The 21,672-nt window shown below is 55.1% G+C and overlaps 2 protein-coding genes across 2 annotated transcripts in view; both read right to left on the bottom strand.

The window, feature by feature from the left end:
- The window catches only part of ARHGAP30 (Rho GTPase activating protein 30), a 47,796-nt gene extending 27,894 nt beyond the window's left edge, over positions 1 to 19,902 (bottom strand). The window contains exons 1-3 of the mRNA XM_026659778.1: positions 19,794 to 19,902; positions 9,173 to 9,275; positions 4,568 to 4,712 (exon numbers count right to left, since the gene is read on the bottom strand). Coding sequence (XP_026515563.1) covers positions 4,568 to 4,712; positions 9,173 to 9,275; positions 19,794 to 19,902 — 357 coding nt within the window. The remainder of the gene's footprint in view (positions 1 to 4,567; positions 4,713 to 9,172; positions 9,276 to 19,793) is intronic.
- A 197-nt stretch (positions 19,903 to 20,099) lies between these two features.
- Positions 20,100 to 21,672, bottom strand: part of NECTIN4 (nectin cell adhesion molecule 4) — a 54,714-nt gene continuing 53,141 nt past the window's right edge. Inside the window, exon 9 of the mRNA XM_029913492.1 lies at positions 20,100 to 20,399. Coding sequence (XP_029769352.1) covers positions 20,100 to 20,399 — 300 coding nt within the window. The remainder of the gene's footprint in view (positions 20,400 to 21,672) is intronic.

Here is a 21,672-nt window from a genome sequence, read left to right on the forward strand (position 1 = left end):
CATGAGAATGATTTGCAGGATAAGAAAATCTGCCTTATAGTGAGAGACACAAGGAGCTCAATCTATTTAGCTTAACAAAGAGAAGATTAAGGGGCGACTTGATCACAGTCTGTGAGTACCTACTTGGGGAACAAATATTTGATAAGGGGCTCATCAGTGCAGCAGAGAAAGGTTGAACACAATCCAACGGCTGGAAGTTGAAGCTAGTCACATTCAGACTGGAAATAAGGCACACGTTTTTAACCGTGAGAGTAATTAACCACTGGAACAATTTACCAAGGGTGGGAGATTCTTCATCACTGACCATGTTTCATAGAATCATAGAATATCAGGGTTGGAAGAGACCTCAGGAGGTTACCTAGTCCAATCCCCTGCTCAAAGCAGGACCAACACCAACTAAATCATCCCAGCCAGGGCTTTATCAAGCTAGGCCTTAAAAACCTCTAAGGAAGGAGATTCCACCACCTCCCTAGGTAACCCATTCCAGTGCTTCACCACCCTCCTAGTGAAATAGTGTTTCCTAAAATCCAACATAGACCTCCCTCACTGCAACTTGAGACCATTGCTCCTTGTTCTGTCATCTGCCACCACTGAGAACAGCCGAGCTCCATCCTCTTTGGAATCCCCCTTCAGGTAGTTGAAAGCAGCTATCAAATCGCCCCTCACTCTTCTCTTCTGCAGACTAAATAACTCCAGTTCCCTCAGCCTCTCCTCGTAAGTCATGTGCCCCAGCCCCCCAATCATTTTTGTTGCCCTCCGCTGGACTCTCTCCAATTTGTTCACATCCCTTCTGTGTAGGGGGGACCAAAACTGGACGCAATACTCCAGGTGTGGCCTTACCCGTGCCGAATAGAGGGGAATAATCACTTCCCTCAATTTGCTGACAATGCTTCTACTAATAGAGCCCAATATGCCGTCAGCCTTCTTGGCAACAAGGCCACACTGCTGACTCATATCCAGCTTCTCATCCACTGTAATCCCCAGGTCCTTTTCGGCAGAACTGCTGCTTAGCAAGTCGGTCCCCAGCCTGTAGCAGTGCCTGGGATTCTTCCTTTCTAAGTGCAGGACTCGGTTTAAACCAAGACTGGATGTTTTTCTAAAAGGTCAGCTCTAGGAATTATTTGGGGGGAGTTCTCTGGCCTGTTCCACAGGGGGTCAGACCAGATGATCACAATGGTCCCTTCTGGCTTTGGAATCTATGAATCCCATCCTTATTATAACCAATTTTGCAAACGGAATATTCTCGGATTGTTTTCCCCATGTTTTAGGATTCTACAGTGTCCTTAGAGAGCTCATTGCCGGTTAAAAAACAAATGTCCTTTCCTGCGTTATGCCTAAGGCCTACATGATACACAGCATCAGTAACCCACAAAGTGCTTTACAGAGGCACTCGGGATCATTAGTCCCCATTTTAACAGAAGGGGAAACTGACTTGCCACAGTTTAGCCCTTAGCAGAGCCAGGACTAGACCCCAGGTTTGCTGAGACCCATACTGGGTTTCTAGCCACTAGGCCAGCCCTTTCTTTGTGCTAGCTGCTCTCTCTGTCTCCTTGCTGCATTTCTTTTAGATTGTAAGCTTTGGAGGCTAGGGCTTGCCTCTTTGTTAGACATGTGTACCTGGCCTGCTGGGTAACCCTGGGCACTGTTCTGTGCCTCAGTTTCCCCATGTGTAAAATGGGGATGCTGATCCTGACCCTCCTTTGTAAAGCTCTTTGGGATCTACAAATGAAAAGCACCAAATAACAACCAGGGATGATGAGGATGAAGATTAATATCAGGCAAATAACATTAAAAATAGCAAATAAAGCCTCCGTTACTGCAGGGTCTATCTGCCTGTGGTTATTAGAATGGAAAGAATGTTAAAGATCACATGGACTGACACTGTTCATGCCGGGCCGTGACTTGTATTTCTCTAGCTCAGCTTGCTGAGTTTCACTTTGGGGTCAAGGCAGTTTCAGTTTCCAGATCACTCGCCCAATGAGCCTTCGACTGTTCCACATGGCAGGTCACATTTGAATAGAGTCAGAAAGTCTAGATTCATAGGTTCCAAAGTCAGAAGGAACCACTGTGATCATCTACTCTGACCTCCTGGATAACACAGGCCATGGGATTCCCCTGAACGACTTCCTGTTTGAATGATAGCTAGGGCCCTACCAAAGTCATGATCAATTTCATGGTCATGGGATTTTAAAAATCGTAAATTTCATGATGTCAGCTATTTAAATCTGAAATTTCACGGTGTTGTAATTGTAGGGATCCTGACCCAAAAAGGAGTTGGGGGGGGTCGCAAGGTTATTGTAGGGGGGTGGGGATTCTGGTGGTACTGCTACCCTTACTTCTGCGCTGCTGCTGGCTGGGAGCCCAACTCTAAAGGCAGAGCTGCTGCCAGCAGCAGCGCAGAAGGGTGGCATGATAGGGTATTGCCACCCTTACTTCTGTGCTGCTGCTGGCAGGGCACTGCCAACACCCGCCGCTCTCCGGCTGCCCAGCTCTGAAGGCAGCACAGAAGTAAGGGTGGCAATATTGCGATCCCCCTAAAATAAGCTTGCAACCCCCCTGCTACTCCCTTTTGGACCCCCAATTTGAGAAACGCTGGTCTTCCCCATGAAATCTGTATAGTGTAGGGTAAAAGCACACACAAGACCAGATTTCACGGTCCGTGATGTGTTTTTCATGGCCACGAATTTGGTAGGGCCCCAATTATAGCCGATCTTCTAGAAAAACATCTAATCCTGGTTTAAAAATTGTCGGTGATCGAGAATCCACCACAACCCTTGGGAAATGATCCAGTGGTTAATTGCTCGCACTGTTAAAAATGTACACCTTATTTCCAGTCTGCATTTGTCTCGCTTCACCTTCTCGACGTTGGATCGTGGCAGACTTTTCTCTGCTAGACTGAAGAAACCATTATTAAATATTTGTCCCTCATGTAGGTACTGTACTACAGACTGTGATCAAGTCACCCCTTCACCTTCTCTTTGTTAAGTTAAATAGATCGAGCTCTTTGAGTCTAACACTATTCAAGACATCAGTGGCCAGAACCCCACTACTTTGGGGGGAAATTATAAAACCAAAATGGAAAAAATGGGGGGCACGTGGAGCCCCTGCCATCTGATTAGCACAGCCACAGCTGTGCCTCAACTTTCTGGGATTTTCTTTTCCCCCCTACCCAAACATTTCAGCAAGACCGACATGAATTCGAGAAAACTTTCAGTGTCGCAGAATCTGCATAAAATTTGTCCCAGTTCTAAGCCTAGCCCCTGCAAACCCTAACCCTAACCACGTCCATACTAGGTCAGACCACTGGTCCGTCTAGCCCAGTATCCTGTCTTCCGACAGTGGCCAGTGCCAGGTGCTTCAGAGGGAATGAGCAGAACATCCTCTGTGTGATCCAAGTGATCCACCCCCTGTCACCCATTCCCAGCTTCTGGCAAACAGAGGCTAGGGACACTTCAGAGCATGGGTTTGTATCTCTGCCCATCCCGGCTAATAGCCATTGATGGACTTATCCTCCATGAACTAATCTACAGTAGAACCTCAGAGTTACGGACACCTCAGGAATGGAGCTCGTTCATAGCTCTGAAACGTTCGTTATGGGATGCTCCTCAGGGCGGACTGCTCAGAGCGGGGGCTCTGGATCCGAGGCTCCCCTCATAGCAATTGCTGGGCCCTTTCAGCAGGACCTGACTCACTCGGATACTGTCCTTTTAAGAAGAGGACACCCCAGCGATTGTGGGGCATTTCACAATCTCATCTGTCCCCCAGTGGCAAGGGCTGCTAAGGCTCACATCTGCTAAAGCACGGGCGCTGAATGGAGCATGCACCTGTGCCCACGCGCGGGCCTCAGGGGAAACACGGAAACACCCTGATTTGCACACGCAAGTCAGAGCACACGCAGCTTCGCCCACGCCCTGCTGGGAATTTGCCCATCAGAGTGCTGGGGGGATGGGCAGGATGCCAGCTGCTGATGATTTAATTCCCAGTGCTTCACCGCTGTGAGGACCAAGGCGGACGTGACATTGCCACAGCCGGTAGCCAAGACTGTTGGGTTCTGTCTTCGCTGCACAGGCTCCTGCTCGGGTGTTGCTCCCTCCACACACAAACCCTCTCACCCCGAGTTTGGTGGGGCATTAAACCTAGGCTAGCTGGCCCAGCTGGGGTACAGACTAAAGGCTGAGCGAGGCTTTCACTGGGGCTAGTAACCTTCCCATTTTGGAGTGTGGACGCAGGCTAAACCTCTTGAGTGCTGATAGCCCTCCTGTGTCTTCCCACAATTCCCCCTGTGTGCCCAGAAGGACAGACAAGTTCTCCCACAATGCACTGGGAGCACGTCACTGCACTTAGTACTCACTGCCGCACTAAGACCCGTGGGGGTCCCCCCCAGCCGGTGTGACACACGCGGGGGAGTGCGGAACAGGGAGGACACAGGCACTCAGGCCGGATTCTGCAGTGCGGCTGCTCGCTCTGGTGCTAGGCCGAGCCCGGGGCTCAGCCCCGGGTGCCGATCACCGGAGTTAGCGCTGTGGCGGAGACATCCCTGGAAGGCGGATTGCAGGGCCAGACTCACAGCAAACTTGTCGTAGAGCTGGTAGGTGAGCAGGGGGTTGGGGAGCTCCCGGAAGTAGGCTTTGCAGAGGGAGCTGACGCAGTGGATGTCCTGCAGGTACACATCTTTGTTGAGATCGGGGCAGCGGTCGCTGTCAAACTCCTGCCTGCGAACCAAGAGAGGGAGGAGAGTGATTGCACTGGCGGGCCTGGGGGAGATGGGGAGCAGCTAGGGATGCCCGCTGAGGTTGGACGTATTCCTGGAGGGAGGTTTCATCACATGACATCATCTATAATGAAAGATTAATCTTTGATTCCTGGAGACTCCAGGACAGGAGTGGCAGAAAAGTGTGTGTGTGTGTGTGTGGCCCCGAACTGTGGCCCCGCCCCTTCCCCCAAGGCCCCACTCCCATGCTGCCTCTTCCCCCCAAGACCCCACCCCCTGCTCTTTCTTCTCCGCCCCCTCCCGCCACCCTCATGACTGGTAAAAAGCAGGAGGGCCACGACCCCCTGTCCCTGTCCCCCCCGTTCACATCAGGGCTCCACGGGCCACATGCACAATCCACACACAGGCAAGGACACCCAGACCCAGTCCCCGCACGCCAGAGGCTGGGGCCAGCTGAGTCCCCCTGAGCCCTAGGACCTTGGTCCCTGTTTCTCTTTGTGCACGTCACACTGGAGCTGGGGGGGGGGGGCGGGGACGGACATACCTGCTCTAATGCTGATGGAGCGAGTGAGCTACCGCTAGCAGTGGAGCCGTGGTGGGAGGGGCTACCTGCCCCGCGTACCATCTCACCTGAAGCCCTAGGAACTCGTCCCACCGCTAGTTTTAGTGCGCTCGCTCAATCCGAGCTGGAAATGACACCGTCCGCTCCCATGCAGACGCCCCCAGCGGCTCTCTTTGCCCCGGAGCGCTAGTCACCAAGCCAAGGCATGACCCGTGTCACGGGATAGCCACCGTCCAGGAACCGGAAGGCGCGTGAGCGAGTGCAGAATGCAGCTGCCCAGTGCGGGGTGAGTCCCAAGGCTCATGTAGCACCAACCGCCCCAGGACTGCGCAGGATCCCGGTCTGCTCCGGGGGCAATTCCAGGTGACGACAAGGGGTCGGTCTAGACATGTCGACAGCCAGGGCCGTAGCAACAAAGAACGTGGCCCCCTCTGAACAGTGGCCCCCTCCGAACATATGTCCGGGCGGGGCCCCTTACAATGCAGAAACTGGAATGCGGTATTTATTTTGCCACTTTTAGGGGCCCCCTTCCTTGCGGGGCCCCCTCCAGTCGGAGGATACAGAGGGCGCTCGCTAAGCCTCTGTCGACAGCCCCGATCTAGCTTTAATGTAGCTCGCTCGGGTCTCCGAGCAGTGAAACCGTGGCAGCACGGGCTGTACGAACCCACCTGAAACTCTGGGCAATTGCCACAAGGTAGCTACGTCAAAGCTTGCTTGGGGATAGCTACATATGACACAAAGGCCCGGTGGTGCCAATGAGCAAAGGGTTCACTGTTCCTTGCAAGAAACCTCCTGTCTCAGACCTGACAAACTCACTACACCCCAGACACCGCTCTCATGGTATTTATCCACCAAGGGTAGCATGTGAGGTCTCTACTGAAAGCTTGTAACGTAACGATACATTTCGAGATGTGCGTACGATTGATCAGTAAGGAATAATGGAACTATATTGAAAACTGCGCCTTGGAGGGAAGGTGAGTCACCAGGGAATCATATGTCTTGGTGCGGGCCCTTTCCAGCGGGAGGAAGATGTCATCCCTCCCTGGCTAGCCCATGATGCAATGTATCGCTCCATTGTCCACCATCACAACAACCCAGAGAAGTCAATGGAAAACCATCAAAGGCAAACTATAAACACTAAAGCCACGTGGAGGTGAAAAGGAGCATGATACAGACAGGTGCTCGCTCCATCCGGGAGTGAAGGCAAAAGACTGGTTCAGCGTTACACCGTGCAGAGAAAGACACTCTGCAGCCATTCACTGAGGAGATGTTTTGTTGGGTGGGGATGTTTCAGGAAGGATTGGACCCTGGTTCCAGGGAAGCCACCCGGCTCTGCAACCATCTGAATTTTGCAGGGCGAAACCTACTGTATTGACTAGGAAAGGGAACTATTCATAAGGGTAGGACCCAGGTCCCGTTTTATGATGTTTTGTATTGTAACCATCTGTTTCCAACACTCACTCTTCTTTCTAGTGCAGGGGTGGGCAAACTACAGCCCGAGGGCCGCATCCGGCCCTCCAGATGTTTTAATCCATCACTTGAGCTCCTGCCGGGGAGCGGGGTCAGGGACTTGCCCCGCTCCGCGCGGCTCCCGGAAGCAGCAGTATGTCCCGCCATCGCAGTTCCCATTGGCCTGGAGCCGCAGCCAATGAGAACTGCAGGTACGGTGCCTGCAGACGGGGCAGCATGCAGAGCTGCCTGTCCGCGCCTCCGCGTAGTAGCCGGAGCAGGGAGGACATGCTGCTGTTTCTGGGAGCTGCTTGAGATAAACGCCGCCCAAAGCCTGCATCCCTGACCCCCTCCCAGGCCTCAACCCCCTCCCCCAGCCCTGATCCCCCTCCCGCCCTCCGAACCCCTCGGTCCCAGCCCGGAACACCCTCCTGTTTCCCCAATCCCTCATCTCCAGCCTCATCCCAGAGCCCACACCCCCAAGCGGAGCCCGCAACCCCTCCCGCATCCCAACCCCCAATTTTGTGAGCATTCACAGCCTGCCATACAATTTCCATACCCAGATGTGGCCCTTGGGCCAAAAAGTTTAACCAGCTCTGTTCTAGTGAAACCTCTGTTCTTTCTTAAATAAACCTTCTTTCGGTGTATTATAAGTGGGCACAAATGCTGTGTGTTATACAGGAGTGGTGATTTAAGGTAAAATTGGTATACTGGGGTGCGCTGCTTCTTTGGGGGTAGAGGATCTGGGATTTGTGTGAGTAGCCAGTGTCGGGGGGGGCTGGACATCACAGGGGGACCCGTCAAGCTGCCGATGCTTGAAGGGGACTCAGGGATTGGGGTGCACTCTTGTTAAGCTGCATAGCCTGGAGGAAAGCACTTGAGTGTCTGACGGCCGGTGGTGATTAGAAAGCTAACCCCCAGCTACCGCTAGAGGCAGGGTGTAAGAAGGTGACTCGCAGTCCAGGGGTACCCCGAGAACCATCACAGTACCCGAACTGCAATCACACCCCGGGACTGCAGGCTAGCCCCAAACTAGAGCTGGGTGAACATTTCTCAGCGGAGCAGTCATCTGTCAGAAATTGTAGTTTCATCAAAATCTAAACATTGTGTGGGAACGTGTCAATTTCAAGGACATTTTTGATGGGAAAAAGTCAAAACAAACCATGTCAGTTTCCTTGTTTCAGTAAGGAAAAAAGTTTCATTTCAACATTCTCATTTCGCTTTGATTTCTACTATATAGCAATATATTACTTTGTATCTATATTATACTTCATATCTAATATTATATTACAGGGCAGAGGTTTTCAAACTTTTTCCATTTGCGGACTCCCTACAAAAATTTCGAATGGCGGTGCGGACCCCTATGGAAATCTTAGACACAGTCTGCGGACCCCCAGGTATCCGCAGGCCACAGGTTGAAAACCACTGTTCTAGGGTTTTGACATTATCCAAAAGAAATAAGGTTACCTGACTGAAACGCAACATTAGCAAAACGAAACGTTTCGCTGGCTCCAGATCAATTATTTTTTTTAGAATTTTCATCTGAGGGAAATTTCAGCTTTTCGTTCCAATTCGGAGCAAAAACCAATTTTGAACTGTCAGAATTTCCTGTGGAACAGAAATCCCAGTTCCCAGCCAGCTCTAATGATCTCTAAGGCCCTGCAATGTCCGGGACCTAGTTCTAACTGTGCTTTGCCCCCACAGTTCAGATCAGCTGGGAGGGACTCTCAAATAACAGGCCCTAGATTTGCATTCTCAGAGGGGCTGTTTTAGCTTTGCAATCTGCTTCCTCCATAGCTCTGCAGGAGATTGACATTCAGAGCACAGGTTTGGCTCTTCCCCTAGGCTTTTGTCCTTCGGGGCAAATTTGAGGCTGATCTGTATTTTACTGCTGGATGTGAGTTTTCCAAGGTTGAGACGACCTGCAAGTGAGGTGTGTTGTTTTATCAATTACTGTTCAGTGCCCAGAGGTGTGTGATGGGAGATTACAGAAAAGAAAAGAAAAGAAAACTCAGCACCTTTACAAATTCCTAGCTTCATAGAGTTTAAGGCCATTAGATCATCTTGTCTGACCCCCTGTATTACACAGGCCAGAGTGTTTCACCCAGTTACCTGTAATTGGGCCCAATACGTGTGTCTGACTATGGTGCATCTCCCAGAAAGGCAGCCTGGCTGGATTTGAAGACAACAAGAGATGGGGAATCCCCCACTTCACTCGGGCGTTTCAAACTGGCCCTTTTAGGCAGGTCCCGAGATGAGCATGTAGGAGCGTTGGGCACCCAGCTTTGAAAAGTTCGCCCACAGCTTTTAATGAAGGGCCCCTCAGAGCCACGTGTTGTGTCACAGAAGCCATGAGCGTGTCAGACACATGGGAAGCCCCTCCCCCCCCGTCCCATACACATGTGCAAGTGTCCCCTCCAATCCGAGGCATTTTTAGCCCCAGTCCTTACCTCAGTTTCTGGATGTTTGAGGAGACCCCAGAGAGCCTGTAGATCCCGTCCACAATGCCGTGCTGCTCGACGAACTCTGTGCAGCTCCTCAGCACCTGGGGGACTTGGGGGAGAGAGGAGAGTCAGCCGGAGCGCCACAGCCCAATCCGGGGGGGGCTGACTAGAGCCACGACCATGAAATGGCCAGAACCCCGAGTGACCCCCCCCATCTTCTGTTCTGGAGCGGGGCGATGTCCCCCTTTCACCGCTCCTCCCCAGCGGAGACGCATGATGCCTTGCTCTCAAGTGGGCAGCTGGGGAGGAGTTTCCACCTCTCCGGGCCTTGGGGGTCAGCCACAGCCGTCAGACCCACGCTGATCTCCCGAGGGAGGTTGGAGTCTCTAGAGGGGTGCAGTAGCTGCAGGCAACCACCCGGAGACCACTAACGTGGGGCTGTGGAGTTAATGAGGAACAGCTAATCTGCTTTACATTCACACCTGACTTTACTCCAGATTAATTTTCCTGTGTAGACAAATTCCTGGCTGCAGGGGCTCTGAGAAGCAGCTGCCCAGGGCATCACAGCAAAAGGCCCCGGGGCCACTCACCACTGAGCCGGGGCTGAGGAGTTTCTGCCCCCGGCTCCCCGAAAGGCAGACTCTGCTCCACCTCAGGCCTGTGCAGCAAGGGTTGGTGGCCTCCCCAGAATCCTTTGCTCTGACCGTCCTGAGCCCTCCTTGCAAAGGGTTCTGGGAAGCATTTGGAAAATAACCACCCCTGCCACACAGGAACCAGCAGACATGGGGGGCACCCTGCCGGATGAGGGAAGGGGGCAGGCTGTGGAGATGGCTGGCAGGGAGAGAGCGGCAAGTGTCCACGGTTCACTCCCCATCCCTGCAGTACTCAGAGGCCAGACCTGGGGGCAGGGGGGAGGGTTTCCCAGGCACTGCACCTTGTTAAAGGGGTAGCACCTGTCACGCCTGAGCTCAGCCACCCTAGCGGGACCCCCCTGCCTCTGCCCAGGGCAGCCTCACAGCTCTGAGCTATGTACCGTCTCCCTGCTCCAACACCAGGGCTGCTCCTGGGTGTCTCATGGCCTCAGTGGAAACCCTCTGCTCCCCCGCTTCTGCGTCCTGCGCTGCATAGGTTGAAGTGTGTGTGTGTGTGAGAGAGAGAGAGACCATCGCCCCCTGTTGGCTGGGATTAGAACAGCATGACTGCATGTCCAGGCCTTACAAGGCTAAGGGAGACCAAAGCATGACACTAGCTACCCTGTGTGTGTGTGACCGTGACCAGTCACTTACTTGACCCTGTGCCTCAGTTTCCCATCTATGAAATGTCCATTTAGATTCTTTTGGGAGCTGTCACTTATATGTACGTGCAGCACCTAGCGCTGCAATGCAGTTGGGGCCTCTACCATAATAGAACTAACAAATTATAACAATGTACTCATTGCAATTACCATGGAAACGCATGGATTCTGTCTTGCTCTCTGCGTCACGTGCATGGCTGTACATAGGGTGCAGACCCCTCCCTACCCCCCAGATCCTGCTTATGGGGACCTTTCAGTACAGGGCGTTAAGCAAAAAAGGAACAAATCTGTGTCTGCTGGCTTGGTCTCTGGTTGGGGAGGTTTGACTGGGTGGAGTCACCAGCCGATTTCATTTCTGCACACCACACAGGAAATGAAATGCACTCCCAGAATGCGGAGCGAAATCGCTGTGCTCAGCCAGCGTGTGTGTGTGTCCATGCAGGCAAAGGGGCTAGAGACACAGAAAGGGTGAGACACCCATTACCTTTATTCAGAAGTTGTATTGACTCAGCTTAAACCAGTTTCAAAACCCATTCTAGTTAAAAAGATGCAAACTCATGTGTGGATGTTCTTGTATCAGTTTAAAACTGCTCATAGCAGTGTTGTGACTGTACCTTTACCAGCACAAGGTACATCAATATGTCAGGTTTCAATCAATCTACAAGCAACCACACACAACTGGGCACTGATTCCAATGAACTGGATAGCTAGCTCTCCCTGTCTCGTGATATTTGGTGTCTTAAAGCTCCAGCGGCTGGAGTCAGGGGACTGCATGAAGAGCTCAGCTTTCATGCAAAAATTCCTAGGTTCTTAGGCCTCACAGTTGCAGAGAAAAGCTGGAAAATGTGACCCCTGAAGTCAGCAAAGAAAGAGATCCCACACTGGATTATTTTTAAAAACACTGCATGATTTTGAAGCCGATCCCAAGTTGTTTTAGCGGCTGGGCTCCTGATTTTTCAACGCTTGGGGTAGGTGTCTACACTCAGACTGGAACCAAAAGAACTAGATCAGGTGTCATCCCCCCTTCTGGCTGTCTCAGCCCCAGCCTGCGTGTGGAGACTCCCGGCTCGATCCTGAACATCTTATTTCCATTCAATTGAGGCTGATTTTTTACCGATTTTAGATGCCAGGGGAGGGAGGGAGCAGAGCCAGAGAACTGCAATCCACGATCCTAGATCCAGACCCACTTGGGGGTCCCCATGATCCCACCCATCCCCCTGTTTAGGGTGGCAGTTGCAGGGGCACCTATACAAGAGATGTCTTCTGGGGGCCCAGCACTAGTCTCTTAGCGCAGGGGAGCGCTTCCCCCACTCCAGACCGATAGACGGCTTTGGTTTGTCCCAGAGGAGGGAGGGCTCTTCCCCCACCCACCCAAGCAGAGGGCTCTGTGGGGGGGGGGCACATAAAGACCCCCACCCCCCACCCTGTAGCAGAACCATGAAGGGGCTAACACCCCCCCCCCCAGTAGACACCCTAAACATCTCTCCCCCGATGCGTGCCCTAAATATCTCCCCCTCCCCCTATGCTCATCCTAAATTTTTCCTCCCCCTCCTGGTGCTCACCCTAAATTCCTCCTCCACCAGGTGCTCACCCTAAACCTCTGCCCCAGTGCCCACCTCAAATATTTCCCTCCAGCACCCAATTAAGGCAACCTGTGACCCCAGCCCCTGCACCTCTGCCCTGTCCTGTTTGATTTGCAGTATCAGGAGCGACCTACACAAGAGATGGATTTGTGGGAGCCCTGCCCCGCTTTTCTCTCTGGCCTGCCTTGGGCCTCCTGCCTCCACAGACCAATAGCCCCTGCCTTAAGCAAGTGGGGTCCATCCCTGAGAAGGGAGGACACGGTGCCTTTACTTTCAGAGGACTTTGGGGTGGGGCAGGCTGGAGATGTGACCCCAGCAGAGCCAAATGGCTGCAGAGAGAGTCCCTGCTGTGGTTGTGTCATTAGGGGCCCCAAAGCAGCAGGTATCAGCATTAACCTGTTGATATGCATGGGGCAGCACACACCCCTCAGAGCGATGGGCTTAGGCTCTCTGCAGACTCAGGCAGCATCGCTGTAGCACTTACACCAGGTCACATTTTCAAGATTTTCTTTGCGGCCGTAAGGGCTAGAAACATCACCTTTTTGAAAGCAAGCACTGAGACTCTAGTGTTATCACATGCCTTTGGGAGCTGGGGCCCTAAACAGGGGCCTGTAGTGCTTATACCTTCATCAGGCCTTGGGTGAGAGACTAGATCTGGTTATTATATGACTGCAAACAGCTAAAGGGGACCCCTCTTTGGTACATGTAGCAGGGGCCTACGCCATGCAGTTCTGAGTGACCATAACTGTGGCTGGCTGGCTGCTACCGTATATACAGTGTATTACACCTGCCACCTTGCAGCTACTGCCTCTGCAAATGCCCACCTCCCACCAACTCTTCTGAGTGTGTCAGTGAGCTAAGAGGTCCTCCAGAGCGGGCGGGGCTAAAGGCCAGCCCCCCATTCGCTCCATCGCCCACAGCTGCGATTGCCACGCTGCGGCACGTCTGACCAGCCACTCTGATGACTGAGCAGCTCAGGCATTCGTGACCATGTGAGTTTCGGAACGCTGGATGGGCTTCACGCTAAGAACCAACGCAGCCAGCACTTCATCGCGTGCTGATTTCACAAGACACATGCCAATGATCTAGACAATTAACAGATGCCATCTAATTACGGCCCTGACATGGCTCTTTTCCTGCAACATTTCACTTCAGGAGCGGCATTGTACGAATACCAAGCCATCGCCTGCTACCATCGTCTCTGCAACAAGAGACAGAAAATGGATCGCAGTCAATCGGGGCAGAGCGAGGCCTCTCACAACCTCTAGCACTCCCTGATCTCCTCTCTCTCTGGGCTCAACAGCTAAGAGGGTTGACCTCATTAGTACAAATAAGGGAAAACCCAAGGTACTGCAGGAAGTGGCGGCTGTGACTTATAGATGCATCCTTTTCTTGTTCTCATTACTGAACAACTCCCTGGCACGGTGCTAGGGGAACCATCCTCTGACTGAGGTCCTGGCCTCTTCTGTATGTTTGACATGCCATGGCCCTGGTCACTTTTTATGCTCATGTCCTGCCCACATTTCAACTGGGAGAATGAACATTCTGGTCCCCCACATTCTCCCCCACTTTCAGTTGGGCACAATATTCCCCCCCGCCCCTTAGAATCATAGAATATCAGGGTTGGAAGGGACCTCAGGAGGTCATCTAGTCCAACCCCCTGCTCAAAGCAGGACCAATCCCCAACTAAATCATCCCAGCCAAGGCTTTGTCAAGCCGGGCCTTAAAAACCTCTAAGGAAGGAGATTCCACCACCTCCCTAGGTAACCCATTCCAGTGCTTCACCACCCTCCTAGTGAAATAGTGTTTCCTAATATCCAACCTAAACCTCCCCCACTGCAACTTGAGACCATTACTCCTTGTTCTGTCAATTCCAGACTGCCGTGCAAGCATTGCCGTGCAGCTGTTCAACCTTCCACCCCAGAGGTGGCTGCATTTCCTCTTTGGGTGAAGCGCTACTTGTACAGAGTTAGGCCCAAACTGTCCCAAGTGTCCTTTGACGCAGTTTGGGGGAGCCCAGCGTGAGACACAGAGGGTCTGGTTTCCATAGGGGCTGCCAACCCACTGCCCCCATGTGGAGTTGTGGGTGCTCAGCGCCTCTGAAAATCACATCTCTCTGGTCTCACATTGGATGCCCCAGAACTGACACCCCATCTCAGTGGCGGCTGCTTTTGAAAACGCTGGCCTTTGAGATCACTTGGGGCATGACAGTCTCTCTTCTTAGCTGCTTCCCACTGAGGAGCATGGAGCCATTCGAATCCCAGCGAGGGGTTGTAATTCACAGGCCAGGACCTGATTTGTCTCCTGGAACGCATTATATCCACGGGACGACTGGCCCCGTGCAACCGGACCTTCGACATTAACGGCCTAGAAGGAGTCCAGTTCCTGCTATCGGAGGCAGCCACCTCATAGCAACCCATTCGGAAACGTATCAGGCTCCATCTCAGAGCTAGTTAGGTTGTTTGCCCCCTGCTCTTTCCACCAGGAGGCTGGTCCAGAACCCCCTCCGCCCGGTTCTCATTTCCAGCCTAAATTAATTCCAGGCCAGTTTATCCCCATTTGTTCTTGTGCCAACTGTGTCCTGTGGCTTTAATAGCTTTTCTCCTTCCCTGGTGTTTCCCCCCTGTGTATTTATAGACAGCAATCACATCCCTTCTCATAAACCAGCCGAGCCGGTTGAGTGTCCTCTTGTAAGACAGGCCCTTTATATCTCTGATCAACCTAGTTCCCTTCTTAGCACCTGGAATTTCCGAGGTCATCCAGGGACAGGAAACAGACACAGGTGGAGTATCAGGGGCTTCTGGGCACAGGTGAGCACCTTGGAGTGAGGGCACATGGTGCCCTCCTAAGCTACCCCTGATCATATCACGACAGGTCAGTGACTCCTGACGTAGCCGACCTGCCCATTTGAGAAGCAGTTTAGCAACAAGACCGGCCTGACACCAAGAGGAAGAAACTCTCCTGCCTCCACCTGAAGAACAGGCTGCTGCTGACCATGTGTGTGGCTGGAGGACAGGATAACGCTCGCTGCGCATGGTTCCTGGCGCACCAGCCTCCACAGCAAAATGTGGTTCCTGCCCGACCAGGTGATTTCAGCTCAGGCGGCCTTCCTGGAAAGTGACTAACAGCTGCGGGCTCTGCCCTTGTGGGGACGGGGAAAGTACTGGGAGGCGACTGCAGGGCGGACACGCACTGATTCCAGCACCCGCTCCCACTCAGGATCTCCGGCAGCTGGCTGGGTCTGTCACGGAGTCCAGAATCCCGCATCCCCTGCCTTCCACCCCCCTCAGCGCTGCCCAGCGACTCGGGAGCAGACCAGAGTTACTGCAATGTCAGAGCCTTTGCTGCAACCTGATGATCACATCTGTGACCCGACCTGTGTGTGACCAGGCGCCTGGCTCTTAACCCCTGCCTCTTGCTGCTCGCTTGCCAGGGGATGACGAGAGGCCAGAATAAGCAAATTTAGGAGCCTAAATCCAGATTTAGGAAGCCCACTATGACTAAGTAACACCTGGAGGCTCCAACCGCGATCAGGGCCCCCCACACACACTGAAGAACAGCCCCTGCCCCAAAGAGCTTGCAGTTTGAATAGACAAAGCATGAGAGGGGAAACTGAGGCACAGAGAGGCCGTGATTTGCCCAAGGTTGCACAGCTGGTCAGAGGCAGAGCTAGGACTAGACCCCTGAGGTGTTCGAGTCTGGTGCTGCGTCCATTAGACCACGCTGCCTTTGTGGAGCTACATTGAAATCTGTGGAAGTTAGGAGCCTAAATATCTTTGAGAATCTGGGCCACTACAGGGAGAGATGCTGCAGGCAACCAATGAGGAGACGGAGCGATAGGTGAAGCAGTCTGGCTTCCAGAGGTGCTGGGTGTAACCCACTGCACGGGGGTGGCAGGAAACCTGCTGGATCCACAGGGGCCTTGCGCAGGGGTTTCAACATCACCCAGTGGCTCAGGAGAGCTGCTTGGGAATTACACAAATCGTTTTTTTCATCGAAAAATGCAGATTGGTCAAAACTAAAACTGGCTCATGGGCCAGGATTGAATCTCCCAACGGGAAGAAACCTTGAGGAAAGCAGCCCTGAAACGGCCAGCAGGGGCTGACATTTTCAAAACGCACCAGGCCAGTTTTCTGTCTCAAAGCGACCCTTTGGTTTGAAATTTACGCTAATATGACCAAAAAAAATAAAAAAAAGGTTGAAATCCAAACGAAATGTTTCCTCTGATCCGACAGGAAGAAATTCGCTTTTTTCACTCAGGAGGATTTCCAAGATTTCGATTTTCCAGCCCAGTTCAAGAGGGGGAAACATTTCAAAATCACCAGAGTATTTGTGAGATGGGAAACTTGTTCTGCTAGGGAGCCCCAGTCCTCTGGCCTTTCCAGCTGCACAGGCCCAACTGCCAGCCCTGGAGGGGCCTGGCGCAAGTCCCGCTGAGATGATGGTCATTAAAAGAGCTTTCACAGCGCCCAGCTTACAAATTGGATCCTTTACCTAACTGCCTGCGGGCTCCTGGCTTTGCCAATGTCAGCCTTAGACACCCCGTGCCTCAGCTTCCCCATCTGTAAAATGGACATAGCCCTAATCGCCCCCTTTTAAATGGGTCTGACTTCCTCAGGCAAGAGGCACTGGGACATAACTGGAAGTTAGCATGGTTCTAGCACAGGTGTGGCTGCTGGTGACAAGACATCCCAGCATGCAATGCTCTAGTCAGCTCGAAGCAGCCAGGCCAAAGCAATGCATGTTGGGATACCTACCACTCGACCAGCTGCAGCTCAGCATTGGGTGACGCCAGTCTGCTCCACGTCTCATGAACACCTGTGGGTGTTGCTCTCGGGTGTGGGACAGGGCCCTGTAGGGCACTCCCTGTGGTAGCCCTGGGTCCCTCAGCGTGTTTACTAAGCACTTCCACTAGGGCCTTGCTTGCATTTCCTTCGGCAGCACCCGCTGTTGCTCAATCTGCAGTGATGCAAGTGCCCTTGTCAGCAAGAGCCCAGCAACTGCAAAACAATCAGCATGATTCACGCCTCCACCCCCCTCTTGCTGTGCATCGAGCTGCCTGTTCTGCCCAGTGGCAGGGCCTGGCACCCGCTACACAGAGTAACTTCCTGTGTGTAACGTGTGGGCCTCCTCCCCATCCCCACTCTGGTGCCACCTCTGCCAGAACCGACCCTGAGAACCAGGGGGTGGGGCAAGGACACTGCAGGGAGGGCTCTATCCCCGTGGGGGTGCCAGGGGCACTGCAGGGAGGGCTCTATCCCCATGGATGCCAGGGGCACTGCAGGGAGCGCTCCGTCCCCGTGGGGTGCCAGGGGCACTGCAGGGAGGGCTCTATCCCCGTGGGGGTGCCACGGGCACTGTAGGGCGGGCTCTATCCCGTGAGTGCCAGGGGCACTGCAGGGAGGGCTCTATCCCCATGGGGGTGCCAGGGGCACTGCAGGGAGGGCTCCATCCCCGTGGGGTGCCAGGGGCACTGCAGAGAGGGCTCCGTCCCCGTGGGGTGCCAGGGACACTGCAGGGAGGGCTCTATTCCTGTGGGGGTGCCAGTGGCACTGCAGGGAGGGCTGTATTCCCGTGGGGTGCCAGGGGCATTGCAGGGAGGGCTCCGTCCCCGTGGGGTCCCAGGGGCACTGCAGGGAGGGCTCCATTCCCGTGGGGGTGCCAGTGGCACTGCAGGGAGGGTTCTATCCCCGTGGGGGTGCCAGGGGCACTGCAGTGAGGGCTCTATCCCTGTGGGCGCCAGGGGCACTGTAGGGAGGGCTCTATCCCCGTGGGGGTGCCAGGGGCACTGCAGGGAGGGCTCTATCCCCTTGGATGTCAGGGGCACTGCAGTGAGGGCTCTATCCCCATGGGTGCCAGGGGCACTGCAGGGAGGGCTCTATTCCCATGGGGTGCCAGGGGCACTGCAGGGAGGGCTCTATCCCCGTGGGGTGCGAGGGGCGCTGCAGGGAGGGCTCTATTCCCGTGGGGTGCCAGTGGCACTGCAGGGAGGGCTCTATCCCCGTGGGTGCCAGGGGCACTGCAGGGAGGGCTCTATCCCCGTGGGGTGTCAGGGGGACTGCAGGGAGGGCTCTATCCCCATGGGGTGCCGGGGCACTGCAGGGAGGGCTCTATCCCCGTGGGGGTGCCAGGGGCACTGCAGGGAGGGCTCTATCCCCGTGGGTGCCAGGGGCACTGCAGGGAGGGCTCTATTCCCGTGGAGTGCCAGGGGCACTGCAGGGAGGGCTCCGTCCCCGTGGGTGCCAGGGGCACTGTAGGGAGGGCTCTATCCCGCGGGGATGCCAGGGGCACTGTAGGGAGGGCTCTATCCCGTGGGGATGCCAGGGGCACTGCAGGGAGGGCTCTATCCCCTTGGGTGCCAGGGGCACTGCAGTGGGTCTCTATCCCCGTGGGGGTGCCAGGGGCACTGCAGGGAGGGCTCTATCCCCGTGGGGGTGCCAGGGGCACTGCAGTGAGGGCTCTATCCCCGTGGGTGCCAGGGGCACTGCAGGGAGGGCCCTATCCCCGTGGGGTGCCCGGGGCACTGCAGGGAGGGCTCTATCCCTGTGGGGTGCCAGCTCCCTGAGGACTCTGCCCCTCACCCCTCCAGCTCTAACAGGGGAAGGGGAGCCATGTGGCCCATGCCAGGCCCAGCCTCCAGCCCTGGCACTGGCCACATCACTGGATCTGAAAGCAGCAGCCTAGGTTCTGTCTGTTTTACCTTTGGACTCCAGCCCGAGGCAGGGGCTCCCTGGGCACTGGAACCCTGTGGTTACCCCACAGAGCATGCCAGCCTCCCTGCCCCTGCCAACAGGCCCCAAGCTCTGAAGCCCCTAGGGAGGGCAGGGGTCCCCCTGGGCTGGGATGCTTTGCTTGGAGACACGGCCCGTGAGATGTGTCTGTTCCCTGACTGCAGAAGCCTGATTCGGGGACCCGAGTTTCCAGTGGGATTGTGGGAATGCTGCAATTCTGCATGCCAAGCTAGCTTGTACTGACAGCTCAGGGCCAGACCAACACCCGGCACGACGGGGCCCTGTGACGGTTCAGGGCTGGCCCCATACCCGGCACAACGGGGTCCTGTGACTGCTCTGGCCCCATACCCGGCACGACGGGGCCCTGTGACGGCTCAGGGCTGGCCCCATACCCGGCACAACGGGGCCCTGTGACTGCTCTGGCCCCATACCCGGCATGACGGAGCCCTGTGACGGCTCAGGGCCGGCCCAACACCCGGCACGACAGGGGCCTGTGACAGCTCAGGGCCGGCCCAACACCCGGCACGACGGGGCTGTGACGGCTCAGGGCCAGCCCAACACCCGGCACGACGGGGCCCTGTGACGGCTCAGGGCCAGCCCAACACCCGGCACGACGGGGCCCTGTGACGGCTCAGGGCCGGCCCAACACCCGGTGCAGCCTTGATTGAGATGCTAAGTGAGACCAGGATTCTGCAATACTGGCTCAAAGCTGCACTGGACGGCTCCTGTTCCCTCTGCCCAGGCTGCTCTCCGGCAGCGAAGCGGGAGGCTCAGGAACACGCCCAGAGAGGCTCAGTGCAGAGCCAAGCGGATGTTCACAGAAAGCTGCTGCTGCACCTGCCCAGCCCCACTGCTGGCGGCGAGGATGGCGCTGTGCTGGAGACACCAGCCCAGCAGGACTGGGGCTCCGGGAGGGTCCCTGCCGAGCAATGGGTCAGCCCCCAGAGAGGTGTCTCCTGGCCCATTCCCTGCTGCCGCCCCATGGAAGGTCAGCCACCGGAGGAGCAAACGGCCCTTACCTTCCTGGCCAGAGTGTTGGAGGTGCTCCAGCAGGTCACACCCAAAGACCCGGTCCTTGGCTGCTCCTTTGCGTTTCACCTTCTGCCGGGCTTTCATGGCGAGAGACATGGGGATGGTTGGACCAGCCCAGGGGCTTCCAGGCTCTAACGCACAAGCCCCAGCCCTTCCCGCTGGGACCACCTGGCCCACATGGGGGCTGGGCGGGCCGGTGAGGAAATCCTCAGCCCACGGCCCCTTTGATGTCTGCCATTCACCGAGCGGCCCCGGGGAGGTGTCTCTTCCTCAAATCCACCCCATAGTCGCCTCTACAGCATCAACCTCTGGCTGCCGAAATCTTCGCTTGGGCTGGATCCAAACGAGAAATCAGTCCAGAGAGAGTCTGTGGCCTGGGAACGAAGCCCTGAAAGCTCAGCCCCAGGGTGTGGGGAGCCCCCGGCCGGGCGGCTCAGCAGCGGAAGCAGCACCCAAGAGAGGAAGCTGCCGAGGCCCAGGCCTGACGTAAAACGCGTTGCACCGTTGCACTCCTGTTCGCTGTCAGGGCTGGGGATCGGCACCCGGCAGGAAGTGAGTTCTGCTGCCTCCAAGCTAACTTCCTGCCCAAGCATCTTCAAGAAACCACAGGGTGCAAAACAAATACCACACACACACAGATCCACCCCGCCGGGGTCGCACGCACACCCATGGACGGGAATCCAAAGCCGGCACACATGGATTCACACCTACGGCCTGTCAGCCTCAGACACACGGAGTCACTCACCAACGCATTGGCTCCCATGCACACATGGACTCACACATACATGGACACACACACACACACACGCACCATGGAATGGGATCCAAATCCAACACATGCAGACACACACACGGCCACACACACGAACACCTACAGAGAGTCACACACGCACACCTTGGAAATAGATCCAAATCTAACACACACACACGAGTCACAAACACAAGGGATCCAAATCCAGCAGACACACACAGTCACATACACACCCCTTGGAAAGGGATCCAAATCCAACACACACGGAGACCCACACACCCAAGTTTTGACGTTGAGTGGTGTCTTCTCACCTTCTTCTCCCTCGATACCAGTCCTGTGGTCTTAGACTCTTGCCAACCCTTCGTTAGCTTGGGAGAGAGCGGTGCTACTACAGGCCACCTCCCTGGATGGAGCCCCCCCGGTTCACTTCCCCATCCGAACTGGGAATGGCGCAATCCCTGCGTGTACCAATAGGGGCGCCCTTAGGAACCAGTCTTCGTGTGGGTCAGCAGGCCGCGGTGCTGGGTGCTGTCAGAGTGGAGACCCCAAGCACTCTTCACAGGCAGGAGAGCATCCCTCAGCCCAGGCAGGGTTACTGCCCGGTGGGAGGGGAGTTTAAAGGCCAGCAAGGCCCGTGCTAGTGAAAGGCAGGTAGAAATGCATTGTAAAGGGCTAGCAGCCTGCCGCACGGCGCGCCAGGGAGCGATTTGTCATCGCTTTAGCTCTCATGCAAGTTTAACAAACTCCCTTGGAGTGAGGGTGGGAACAGCAGGTTTCGGCACACGCCCGCCCGCCCCCACCACGGCCGTCCCTGAGCTCCAAGGCAGGAGCCAAGGGAGGCTGGCCCAGATCCCAGCTCTCAAGAGTTTCCTCAGTTCCCTTTATAGAGCTGAGGGGCTCCCACCGTCTGTGTCGCGGCTCAGTCCTTCAGCGCCAGCCTCCCCCTCGGCCCCTAGCCACAGATGCTGCACACCGGGAAGATGCTGCATGACGCAGGACAGGGATCGGCTCTTCCAACAGCATCGACTTGGGCTTGGAAGGAAACATTTCCATTGGCCCTGAGACTTTGACACACACTGATACACATACACAGATACTCATATACTAATACACAC

Source organism: Terrapene carolina, unplaced genomic scaffold, assembly GCF_002925995.2.
Source record: "Terrapene carolina triunguis isolate 2854851 unplaced genomic scaffold, T_m_triunguis-2.0 Scaffold675, whole genome shotgun sequence".
Lineage (NCBI taxonomy): Eukaryota > Metazoa > Chordata > Testudines > Emydidae > Terrapene > Terrapene triunguis.